Source organism: Antechinus flavipes, chromosome X (assembly GCF_016432865.1).
Source record: "Antechinus flavipes isolate AdamAnt ecotype Samford, QLD, Australia chromosome X, AdamAnt_v2, whole genome shotgun sequence".
In the NCBI taxonomy this organism is placed as follows: domain Eukaryota; kingdom Metazoa; phylum Chordata; class Mammalia; order Dasyuromorphia; family Dasyuridae; genus Antechinus; species Antechinus flavipes.
Genome location: NC_067404.1, coordinates 82,685,199 through 82,698,204, shown reverse-complemented (window position 1 = coordinate 82,698,204; position 13,006 = coordinate 82,685,199). Strand labels below are relative to the sequence as shown.

Here is a 13,006-nt window from a genome sequence, read left to right as displayed (position 1 = left end):
TCCGGGAGCCAGTCAAGGGCCGGGCGCGGGCTCCGGATGGGGGCTGCTGAGTGTCACGCATGCGCCCCGATTCCAACTCCTGTTTGTCGCAATGCCCACTCCCCCGCCCCTTTAACCCCCCCCTCCTTTCGCGGAAGATTACATCGCGTGCTTCGGTTTTCATTGTAATCATTTGGTGGCCTCAGCGAGTCTACCCGAGAGAAGCCAAAAGTCACCTCCTCCGCCTAGGGACTCAATTGTAACAGGAAGTAGTTCCGGCTGGTGTTGTCTTGGGTTGGGAGCCGCCACCACCGCCGCCATTTCAAGAGCCTGAGAGCTGAGGGGCGGCGCGGAGCTAGCGTAGCGCTGCGGTGCTTCGTCAGTACAGCGGCTGAGAGTGAAGCAGTCCCGGCTAGCTCGGCTGCTCGCCTGCCCGCCCGCCCGCCGGTCGGCGCTGCAGCTCGCTTCCCGTCCGTCCTGTCGCCGACCTCGGAGGCGGCCCCGGTGGCGGCGGGACGCAGCGGCGCGGGGCTCCCCCTGGCCCGCCCTCCCTCAGGAGGCTCCCGATGGCGTCTTCGGTGGGCAACGTGGCCGACAGCACAGGTACTTAGGCGGCCAGGTGGCCGCGACTTTGCGCTCCCCTGCTCGCGCGCTGCCGCAAACTCCCCAGGCTCCTGGACAGCTGCCTCTTTAACCCCGAACCCCGCCATGTTAACCCTAGCCCCGCGGGGTGACCCGAGCAGGCGAGGGAAAGATTCGGGGCGCTACCCTTGCGTGCGCCTTCCCCTCCCTACCCGGCACCCTAGGGGCCCCCACCGCTTAGGGGACGGCTGTCTTTCCCCCAGAGGAGGGCAATCGTGGATTGAGGGAACTCTGAGGCCACGCCCTCGTGTCCTCAGGGAGGAAACTGAGGCAGGCCCAGGTGGAGTGCTTAGCGCACGGTCCCGCGGCTAGCGGGCCAGTTTCAGAGGCCGGATTTGAACTCGGATCTCGGCGAGGTCGGGCGCGGCGCCGTGCCCCCTCCCTGGCCTATTCCCTCCTCCCCCCCCTCCTCCCTTTCCCCCCTGCGGCGCCAGGCTTCCTGTGGCTGGGTGGCGGCGGCGCGGACCTGCGGGCCTGGGGAGGGAGGTGGAAATTTCCAGGGGCGCCGGCCCCCAGGGCTTGCCCTTTCTCGGACCCGCGTCTTCCTTTTCTTTCCTACTCGCTCTAGCCCGAGGGTTACAGCCTGGCTCCCTGGGCGGGCTCCGGGGCCCCGGGCCAGACTTCTTTGGGACTTTGCCCCTTGCACTCCTCGGGGGGTCCCCCGCCTGCCTTTCCCCTTCCGTTGCTCTCCGGCTCATTGTCTCCTTTCCCGAGGTGTACGGTTATTAGCATTTGAAGTTTGCCTCGCTCGCCTGAACCGTGGGTTAAGGCACCGCCCGGGCTGGCTGACTCCGAAATGGCCATTTTCTTTTCGCTTTTGAGCTATGCCGGATTGGGATCTCTCTTCCTCTCCCCTCCCCTCCCCCCACTCCCAAAAAAGACCTTTTTGATTCTTGAGCCAAGTACCTTCCTGTGTTCAAACTTTCTTGGGCAGGGGCCCCTTTAAGACGACTGTTCGGAACAGTTGCTTCATGAATGCTACCGAAATGGGTTTCTTTTCTGCATTGTTGAGCACTAATGACTCCTATTTGGGAACTAGCTCATCCGTTATTTACAGCTCTAAAGGGTGGAATTTCATAGAGCGTTCGGGCTTTCCCCCTCTCCTGAGGTAGTATTAAATAGCGCTGAGAATTTCGTTTATAACTCTCTTGCCAGGAGAATCAAACGAAATGCCATTTATCCATTGTTTAAGCACAGGACGGTGGATGGGATATTCTAAACACCAGCTATTAATATTAGTTGAGAAAGCTTCGATTTCAAGCATTAAGATGGTATTTATGCCGTTTTAAACCTGGTTTGTTAATTGAAAAAAAAAAAAACCAGCTGGAAGTGCTGGTTGTTTTTTTAGTGTGCAATATTTGCTTTCCCCCCATTTTCACAAATATGGCTGATATTTGGCAGTTGAGTGTCTCATCCTCTCACTTTTGGTTGAATTCCATGGTCATTGTCTCCAGAAGCCAAGGCTGCCATTTTTCCCTCCCGTGGAGCCGGATTTGTTTTTTCGACTTCGTTTTTTCCATTCTGACGACCATCTATCTACCTATAGTTTGAAAAATAGCCGAAAGTCCAATGGGAGCGGCTGTTTTCTAACCAATTCTGAGGGTACAGTCGCTTCTGGGGCCGTTCAGTTGGGCAACGCCATTTGAATAGCCCCGTGGTGTTAGCTCGAGTCTTTCGTCTTTTCATTTCGTTCTTGTTGGGCTGAAAACCGTTTTGGTTTTTTTTTTCCCCCAATGCCGAAGCTGTTACTTTAGAGCGCTAAATTAGCATTTATTTAGTTTCGAAAGTGATAGGATAGTTGAGCGAGGCGATGGGTACATTTCTTAGCTACTTTTTTTTCCCTTTAGGTTTCATTACTGACGTTTGCCTCCTCCAGATTTGTTAAGATCAAATCTCCCCTTTTGATAATTATATTCAGCAGTACAGGCTGTCATTCCTCTCATCCGGGTTGAGTTCCACGCAGAACACGAGCCAGCTGCTTTAATGATCAGAGTACCCAGTAGATTCACCACCTTAAACCTCAGTTTCTTCCTCTGTAAATAGAGCCGATAATATTGCTTGTGCAACGTCGACCTCCCAGAATTGTTGTGAGAAAAGGTCCTTGGAAAGAATTTTAGAGAAGCGCTTCTATTTCATCTGTTTGAAATGAGTGGGCTATCGGTCTAGGCTTGCAAAGCTCACGTAGATACTTTTATGGTAATAATATCGGGATTCAACTTGGCGAAAGCCAAGTTAATTTTTAACACTGTAATTCTATGTTGAAACTGGCAAACTGCCTCCCTTTGCCTGAGTGAAATGTGTTGCACTCGGGAGTTCTTTTTCAAATGTTATTAATTGAATACTTTACCAAAGGTTTTGGACTGGATTTCATAGTATCTCTTACTTAGCACTGCAGTCACAGGTGACTATTCGCAACAGGCATATGGATGTTTTTGCAGTATTTTAATCCTCCCGTCGAGCTGTTGGGAAAAGGATTAGAGGGATACCTTGAGGATCGGAGTGGGGGGTGGGGCGTGGGGCGAGAGCAAATGGCTTCCCAGTCCTTAATTTAAAACATTTGATGACCTGTTTAAAGACTTGGGAATCTTAATGGATAAATTTGCCTTTCTTATTTTATCAACTGCCTTAAAAATAGCAGTTTAATTTTCAAGTTAGTTGTGCTCTCCGACACCATTAGCTTCTAGTCTCCCTTATTGTTTTCCATGCTTCGTCTGGAATTTTATAGTTTCACAGAGTGGGTTTAGAAAATCCCAGAAACCTTACTTGGGAAAGCATATTATAAAACTACTTAAGCAGATTTAACCCCAAAGATTATTCTGGCCAATATTATTAAGCATTTTTCCATCTGTTTCAGAACTACATGACTTTATCTTGTTTCTTAATAGAATAAGGTGTTAAGGTTGGGAGGACTGTCATTCTAGAGGAAGCTCCAGAAATAGCACGTAGAATTTAACGGGCACCTAGTGTCACTTCTAGAAGATGATCTAAAAATAACCGTATGGCTAATTTATTGCACATGAGTATTTAAATATCTTCTAATACTTTCTCATTTAGTTTGAGAAGAACATGTTCCCGAATGCACTCCTGAAATGTTTATTTTGTACTTAATGTGAGGATGGGGTATATTGATGTAGTTAATACATTCTAGTGCTTTACTTAAGGATTTTGATCTTTTGGTTCTGTTGGCCATTTTCTTTTTCTTTTTCTTTTTTTCCCAAACAATTTGTCATTTGTGTTTTCTAATGTTTTGTCCTTCCCTCCCCTTACCCCCCCCCCAAAAAAAAAAATGTTTTGGTGAATTCTCCACAACGAATGAAACATATGCTTTTCTTCCAAGGGTTAGCTGAGTTGGCTCATCGTGAATATCAGGCAGGAGATTTTGAAGCAGCTGAGAGACACTGCATGCAGCTGTGGAGACAAGAGCCAGATAATACGGGTGTGCTTTTATTACTCTCATCTATACACTTCCAATGTCGCAGACTGGACAGGTAGGAGACTTGGTTTTATGGCTTTGGTATTTAAATTGGAAAATTTTCAAGTTTTTACAAAGTACACTCGAATCATTACGTTATCTCTCATCCAAGCATGGAAAAATGTTTCTGAGCCTGCACTGATTCATTACAATACTTTCCTGGGTTTGCTATGTTCCACTTGTGCCTCCTGGCAGCTCCTTTCTTAGTTTTTATTAGGCACAGGCTTCACTGCTAAAGAGTTCAGGAGGGAAGGCTAAAGGGACTTTGCAGACTTGTCCATCTGGGGCTGTTATTTCCTGTTCAGGTAACAATCTGTTCTTGGTACTACTGTTTCTTTTCACACTTGAATTGAATGCCGTGGGGGAAATGAAGAAAAATGATTCACAAGTGGAAATGCATAATGTGACAATAGGAAATGTATGTACTTCAAATAACTACTACCAAAACATAAATTTGAATCTTTCGGATAAAATTACTGGACCGAATCAATGAATTATGCTGGAATATAATAAATGCTATGGATACTTGAGGATGCTGAAAACAGGGATTTGGGGTTCATTTAGTGTTGGTGCTTTCACTGTTGGGATATACTGGAGTGGAAATGCACCTATTAACTACTTACTGCGTTAATCACTGGTACCAAGAGGACAACATTGATACGGTTCCTGTTCTCAAGCTCACATTCCAGTTAAAGGAGACCACATATAGAGTAGGTTTCATCTTCAGGCAGATGGAAAGGCCGATAGTCCTTAAGTGCAGGCTTAATCATGTTTGACTTTATCATGGAGGATGGCTTGGGTGGGAGTCCCAGTGGAAAGGGCTTAGCCATGGATGAGCCGCTAGTTGTTCCTTTCTGCTTTATGACAATTTCTTCAGAGTGTTATACGTTCTCCTTGGTGAGAGACGTGATATGTTGAGAAGAGAGCCACCCAAACAATCTCTACAGGAACAACAAACTGTATCGGTGCCCATTGCCCAGACTGATGTGCATTTGAATGGCTAGCTCATTAGTACAGCTATATATATATCAATCTGGCTCAGTTACTATAGGTGTCTAATGAATTGGGCCCAGTATTGAATAGGAGATTGAATGGGCTAGATTGTGTTTGAGAAATTGTGTAGTGCCTCTTGATTCCAAACTGCTCTCTGATAGATGACCCTTATTAAAATCATTTTTCTGTGAATCCTTGAAGTACTGGACACTGAAGTAGAAAATTAGATGCAGTAATTTCTTGAGACTTAAGTAGATAATTCTTTATTCAATCTGCGATGCTCAGAAGAATAAAGAATAGATGATGAGTTCTCTCCTCTCCCTCCCCCTCCTCTAACTTCTGAAAGCCAGTGCTTTTATTGTTTGCACTTTTCTTGAGTACTCTGCTTTTAAGGCTTGTGTAATTTCCAAGTGTCTTCCAGTTAGGGGGATAATTGTCATGTGGCGAAAAGAGCCTGCTGCATTTTGGAGCCACAAGACCTTGGCTTTTGGCGTGTCCTTTATGGAGCCTGGATTTGATGGGTTTTGAGACTTTGTAAACTGGTGCAGAAAGTTGACATTCTGGAATCTTGGAGGACTTGTTGTGGTAGACCAGGTCAGGTTTTAGGATGTGCCTTTCTCTAGATCATCCTCATCACCAGTTTTCTCTCTCTTCCTTTTCCAGGTCTGCTCATTTTAGCACTTTGGCCATTAAGCAGAATCCACTTCTGGCAGAAGCCTATTCCAATTTGGGAAACGTGTACAAGGAGCGTGGACAGTTGCAGGAAGCTATTGAGCATTACCGACATGCACTGCGCCTCAAACCCGATTTCATCGATGGCTATATTAACCTGGCAGCCGCTTTGGTTGCAGCAGGAGACATGGAAGGGGCAGTGCAAGCTTATGTGTCTGCCCTTCAGTACAATCCTGTGAGTAAAATTTGGTAGTGACTATCTTACTCCCACAGAAACCCAGGAAGCTGCTTTGGGTAGCTAATCTGTTGCAAAGCCAAAACAGCTTTTTGAGTTTGGAAAATGGGGTCCTTCTAGAAAATGAGCACTATTACTTTAAGCTGAGTTCTTAAATAAGCAAATTCCTCTAACAAGCAGAGAAGGAAAAGGATAAAATCTACCCTTGTTGCAGATACTATTTCTAGTATGATAGGCAAGGAACCGGACATCAAATACCCAGTTTCTTCTTGTGGGTCATTCTGGTAAGTCTTGTTGAACTCCAGAAAATTCTCTTAACACAGTGTAGCTCTCTGAATTCTCTCAGCTTGGGAGTGCTAAATATTTGTGACAGTGATTATTGAAACCTGGTCATACATCACCATTCTCCAATCATATGTTAGGATTTGAGGTAATTTTTAGGAGCATGGTTATATGATAAGGGTTAGAGTTAGGGCAAAGCTTTCTGTTATCTGGTAGAAAAGGGGGTAGGAGGTGGGAAATTTGCTCTGGTTCTACTACTAATTTCAACATAAAGGTTTAGAGTTAGTTGCATAAGTGACTGCAAAGTCACTTAATTTCTGTGCTTCGTTTTATTCACATCTAAAATGGGATTGCTGCTTGCCTATCTTCCTCACAGGATTGTATGAGAATTAAATGAAAAAAATCAATGTGAAAACACTCGATGAAGACTTAATACTACTATTAGGTAGTGTGTTATATATACTTAAGCTTCTAAGTGGTTTTTAGGGAGTACCTAAAATAGTGTGTTGTATTTATCTACTGTTGATATGTAAAATTTCTTTAGAACAGATGTCAAAGCATAAAGTTAGATCCTTTTTCCTTCATCTTGTCATATCCAGCCAGCATAGAAGACAGAATTGCTAATGAGGTGAAAATGGTTTCACTAGGCTTTTTGTTCAGTTCCCATATTTCTCTTTATAATCTGAAATAAGTCAACAGATTTATTGCATATCCATCCTGTAAAAGATAAAGAGCCCTTGCTCTCAAGGCGTTTACAACCTAATTGAAGAGTCATGACACGCATAGAAATAGAACTAGCGCTATAAGGCCTTGTGTCTAACTAAGGTAAGTGCTGAACGAATAGATCCAGAAAACAAACGGTAGCCTGTTGGTCTGAGGATGGCCCAAATAAGGCCTTTGCCGTTTCATTCACCGTTGTTCCAGTGGGTAGTTTTGTCAAAGATCCGAAGCTTTCTTAAATTAACAGTTTTCTCTGTACTTTAATGCTTTGTTATTCTCCCTATACAAGGGGCTCAGCTCCGGTAGTAAGTAGCTCTCTCTTAGTTCAGAACCTCAGTTGGTAATACTTAATGGCAGTAGAGAATGAAGGATAATTAATATGTTGAATGACTGAATTACAATCCCCAAAAGTTATCAACGAGCTAGCATGATGGGCCGAATCTGATAAGGTAAAATTTTATATAGTCAAATATAGGACCGAGTCTTAGGTTTAAAAAAAGAAACAAACTAAAATCCAATCAAACAGATACTTAGTGGTAGAAGTCTCAACTGTAGGATTTTTTATGTTATGTCGGAGAACTCAGTGTAAATCAGCAGTGGGCTCTGGCAACCAAGAAAACTGAAGAGGTTTTTGTCCTCACCAATAGAAATCTAGTACAGAGGGAGGAGATAACCTCCTAAGCTGCGTTGGTTCAATACTATCTGGGATGCTGCTCTTAAGGGATTTTGAATTTAAAGCACCTCCAGGATGGTTCAAGAAACTAGGAACTGTTTACAAATGAGAAGAGATTTAGAGGAACTGGAATTGGTTAGACTGGAAAAGAAAACGGTGTGTGATTGCTGTCTTCAAATAACTGAAGACTTTTTAGTCTTTGGAAAAGAATTCCTTTTGTATCCACCTCTATGGTTTTTTCTGAATTATACTAGCCTTTTGATCTCTGGATCCTCATTCTGTCAATTAAGATAAGAAGAACTTACCCTTCATGCTTTGCTGTTGTCAGTACTGGCAACTAAAGGCCTGAACTAGATTTTTTATTTGATTTGAGAAGGCAGAACTAGTAGCAGTGGGTTGCAGAGAGAAAATTGAGCATGATATAAGGAAAAACTTCAAACTTTCAAAGTGAACATGGGGTACCAGGGCCTCAACCCTCGAAGACTTCATGTGGCAGCTGCAAGCCCAATTGTGTAATATTTCTCGGGAGAGGGGGAGAAGTGTTCCCGTTCAGGAATAAGTTGCTTTAAATAATTAATAGGTTCTTTCCAATGCTGAAGCTGTATGGAAATGAGACAGTGAGAAAAGGAGATGTTAGGAAAAGAACTGATTCTGAAAGAGCTACCCATTAGCACAAAGCTCAACATAAATCTGTCCTACCCTGCCAGAGAAGCAAGTTGGATTACTCTGAATTATGTATTGAATGGTCTCGTGCCATGCTCGAATCCCATAACATAAGAAAGGAGCTGCTTGTTTACCGGGTGGACTGAAAACATTGACATGATTCCAGCTTTTAATGCTTATTCATCATGAGTAAATGTTCCAGGGCATCCTCAGTTGCTGTAGTGAAGGTGGTAAGAGTGCCTTGACCTTTACCATTTGACTGGTTGATAAAACTTGAAATAACACCAGTTCCTCATTGCTCCTGGATATCATTTGATTTGTATAGTAATAGCTACATTTATATGCCGCTTAAGTAACACTTGAAGGTTTGCAGGGCACTTCACAAATATGATCTTAGTTGATCCTCACAGTAACCCTGGAGGTGGTTGCTATTCTGATCCTCAGTATACAGTAGAGGAAACGGAGGCAGAGATGGCTTAAGTGATTTGCCCAGAGTCACACAGCTAAGAATGTCTGCAGCTGCATTTGAATTCCGGTCTTCCTGACTCCAGGTCCAGTATTCTATTTACTGAATAAATAGGCCCCCAGCTGCCTCTAAATGATGGTCTGAGACATTCAAGACACCTTTGCTTTTGCAATGGCAAAGAAGTGCGATATTGATGACTTGTGATAGTCAAAGTGCTTTACCACATCTCCATTTTCTAGAGTAGTGATCCAGTATCTTATATCTAGTGGTATCTCATTTCTAACAAAAAGGTATGTCACATTCAGGCCTAATTTTTTTGACTCAATTGGAGCAATTGCCCTGATACATTGAGCTGTTTATTTATTTATTTATTTTGCCTCTTGCCTTTTGCATCATCAGTAGCTTCTAGTGATGTTTGGTGTGTTGACTTAGCATAAATGCTAAGTCTGGCATTCCCAAGTGCTTTTTGCTAACAGTCTTGATCACAGAGGTGATGGAACCGATTGGGAATTAATTCTCAGCAAGTGATTGTCCTCCCATGCTATTCTGGAAGTTTCACTTTTACTGTGATCACCCTTCTTCCAGTGACTGGTCCGTTGCTCACTATTTTGGCATCCTGATGTCAAAAGTGTCAGGGGCTCTCGCTTCTGCAGCTGAGCTCTGGAGGACCATTTATTTCTGTGCTTATGCTGCTGTTGGTTAAATTTAGCACATATATCAGAGGTCAGTACATATTTGAGTGCCTACTACGTGCATTGCTAGAAGCTCTGGGGAGATCAAAAAAACTATTGGGATTCCTTTTCTTGCTTATGATCTCATGAGAAGAGAATATATACACGAGAGAGGCAACCAGATACAAAGGGAACATGTCCACTGCTAAAGCTAGCTATGATGTAAGCCTGCTGGAGAAATTTGGAGAAAGGGTCAGAGCTCAGAACTGAAGTCTAAAAAGCAGTATTAGTCATCTTAAATCCCTCCAAGGATTTTCCTTTGTTGTGGATGGCCGTGGCCTCCTTCAACAACAACAGCAGCAACAGATCTATTGCTGATACCCTAAAAGAAAGTCTTAAGTTGGCTCAACCATGATATCGACCCAGTGTAGCAGTTCTTTGTTAAAGGGATATCCTATAGCTTTCCTAATCTTTGCTTATAGTTAAGACTTGATGATTCTGAGAAGCAATTGAGAATTCAGTGTTGTGCATCGCGTGGCACTGTGGAAATACTAGCTTTGGGGTGACAGTTGCTAGGATATTTAGTTAAGACGAGTCCACTTATGGACGGACAATTTTATTTTTTTAATGAACTGTTGAGGTTGTTTGGGCAAATCAGGACAAATGCCAGAAATAGTTCAAGGACATCCTTCACTGCAGTTTGGGTAAATGCATCTGGTTACCATCTGTACAAATTCAACTTTCTCTAAGGAGCAGAATCAACTGCTCTAAATTTCAGTTAGCCACCCTAAGGTGCCCACTGGTCATGCACTGAGAGCGCTGATGAATAACATAGTGGTAAGCAGCCGGGCTGCGGAGGGGGAGGGGGTGTGTGAAAAGTGTGGAAAAGGACAAAGAGTTGAGTAATTTCCTCTTACATAACAGCTAAGTATAATTTTTAAGTTTCTAAACTTATCTAGGAAGCTCAGGATCTGGCTGTTTTGTCTTGCAAGTTTTTCTGTGTCAGTGGAAATTTGCTCTTCAGCATGACTCACCACTGTCGTGGTTATGACGAATGAGACCATTAAATTGAATCTGATTATTTGGTTTATGACCACTGATCCTTTTGAGGGCCAGAGGAACTATTTACTTCCCTGAAGTGTAGAAGTCCAGAGTGTGAGTGCAAGGTTTCTGAAATTAATGCCGGGACGAGAGTATATGCAGTTAATGATAAAGTGTCTCTGATTTCTAGGATTTGTACTGTGTTCGCAGTGACCTGGGGAACCTGCTCAAAGCCCTGGGTCGCTTGGAAGAAGCCAAGGTAGGTGTTCCGTAGAATGCATTTACACATCAGTGTTTTGAAAATCTGTACTCTTTGCCATGTCTTCAAATCTTCATTGAGTTATCTTCACAACCAGTCCTGAGAAACTGAGGAAAAACTGACAGCATGAATCGCCTCAGTCTAGAGCAAAGCCAGGCTTTGGTGCTCCTGCTCTAAATGTAGGGGTAAAGCGAGGACCTGCACATTGTGGAGCCCTTCTGCTGAGCTAGATCACCCTAGATCACTGGGCTCCGGCACGATCTTATCTGGGAATAAATAGCATTCCTTCAAATGTGAGGTTTGCCTGCTGGTGACAAGCAGCGGCGCCATTGAAAATGCTGCTCTTCTAAGTCCTTTGTGGCTTGTAAGTGGAGAAGAAAGTCATCAGAATGTTACCCTGTAATACTGGCATTTAAACTTTTTATTCTTTAACCTTCCTCCCCTCATCCCTGCCCCTTCCCCCCTTTTTACAGTGGAAGAAAGGCTGGTTAATGATCACAAATTCCATGATTGGCACTTCCCCACCCCCTCCTTCCCACCCTGCCCTCTCTTTCCAGCTCCCCACCTCCCTCCCTCCTTCCTTCCGGTCCCCCTCCCCCCCTTCCTTGCAGTTTCCTTTAGTCTTCTCCCTCCCTTATTTCCTTCTCTTTCCCTGCCTTGCTCCCTTGAAAAAAAAAAAACAAAACAAAACATCAAAGGGCAGAAGGACAAAGCTGGTTTGTTTGGGAAATGGACTGATCGAAAGAAAACTTGCTAAAGTGGAAAGGTGGCTTTTAGCAGTCTTTTGTTTCCAAATGATAAGAATTTGAATATCAGGTTGGGTTTGAAAGCTTTCGGCCTAATTGAAACCTTAAATTACAAACTGAAATTGTCTTGTTACAAGCCACCTTACGCAATCGCGCTGCAGGGGTGAGGAGTGGGGAGAAACCAGAGAGCCTCTGAACCTCCCACCTGTTGCTCTGAGCCCCACGCGCATGCTGATGCGTGGAGTGTATGCGCAGCGTAGCTGTCTGTTTGATCACCTCATGGTAGGGAGAGCGAAGGCTTTTCGGCACCACGTGATGGGAAAAAGCCCTGATGTGTTTTTTTTTGTTGTTGTTTTTTTGTTTTTGTTTTTGTTTTTGTTTTTGTTTTTTTGCAAAGTGCAGAGTTCATAAATTCATTGCACTGGCCATTTGGATCAACCCGCATAGGTTTCCACCCTATGAATTCCATCCGATTGATTAAAAACGAGCTGAAAAGATGCCTCGTTGGCGATTTCCTTAGGAAATAGATCTTCCAGGCCCGGTTCATTTTCATCCCACCAAGCGGACAGCTAACACGAATTGCACTTCACTGCAGCTTTAGAGACCGGTTTAGGCTGAGACACTGCGCCTGCCTTAGGTTGCTGACTTCTTTATTTCAGAGCTCTGGAGACACCTAGTTTGAAAAGCGTTATACTGGTTTTGTGAGAACTTAGTAAACAAGACACCTATGGAGTGAAATGCAACGTATTTCTTTTGCAATCAGTGCATTTAAAAATTCAAGCCAGCAAATTCTTAGCAGCTAGAAGCAAATTTGTTTTACAGCAATCTCAGAGCCTTTCTTCCAGCAAAGTCCCTGCTGTATGCAATAGTCCTGATTATAACCCTCTCCCTTCTGCATGACTCCCATGTTACAGACTGAGACTGTCCTCATTCCCATATGTTATAGACATATCCAAAGAATTTCAATTGCTTTGTTGAACTTTTACTAATGATCTTGTTTTATTTTCTCTCTTGTTTTTGGTTTTTCACCATTGATATTGTATTTAGAAGGTTTCAGGTGGGTGAAACCTCCTATTCCATGCGTAAGGTGCCTCGCTGAAGGGAGCTCGAGGCCTGGATCTAGGGCAGACACACACCTCCTCCTCCTCTTCCAGCAAGGAACGCACCGAAAAGTCACATGATGAGAAATATGGTAACGGGTTTGTAACTGCCACAGCAAAACAATTTGCCTCCATGCCTGAATCTTCTGTCTTGTGGCTTCAGAAAAAGCTTAAAACTATTTTATTTACAAGCAAGTAATGTAAGAGAATGTTTTATACTTTAGCCACAATTCTTTCAAAGAAATAAAGTTAAAGTAAATTAAACTATTAAAAATTAATTGGAGATAATTTACTAGTAAAAGCTTCTAACTCTCCTTGTTGTTCATTTTTTTTTCCTTTTTTCTTCTTTGTTTGGATTGCAGCGTTCTGCTCTTCTGATGACGCGCTGTGAC

At 43.6% G+C, this 13,006-nt stretch overlaps 1 protein-coding gene across 1 annotated transcript in view; it reads left to right on the top strand.

Annotated features, from left to right (window-relative positions):
* The first annotated feature begins 304 nt into the window (after window positions 1-304).
* OGT (O-linked N-acetylglucosamine (GlcNAc) transferase) overlaps window positions 305-13,006 on the top strand; it is a 35,217-nt gene continuing 22,515 nt past the window's right edge. The window contains exons 1-4 of the mRNA XM_051968441.1: window positions 305-582; window positions 3,959-4,109; window positions 5,750-5,993; window positions 10,700-10,768. Of these exons, the coding sequence (XP_051824401.1) occupies window positions 546-582; window positions 3,959-4,109; window positions 5,750-5,993; window positions 10,700-10,768 (501 nt within the window). The 5' untranslated portion in view covers window positions 305-545. The remainder of the gene's footprint in view (window positions 583-3,958; window positions 4,110-5,749; window positions 5,994-10,699; window positions 10,769-13,006) is intronic.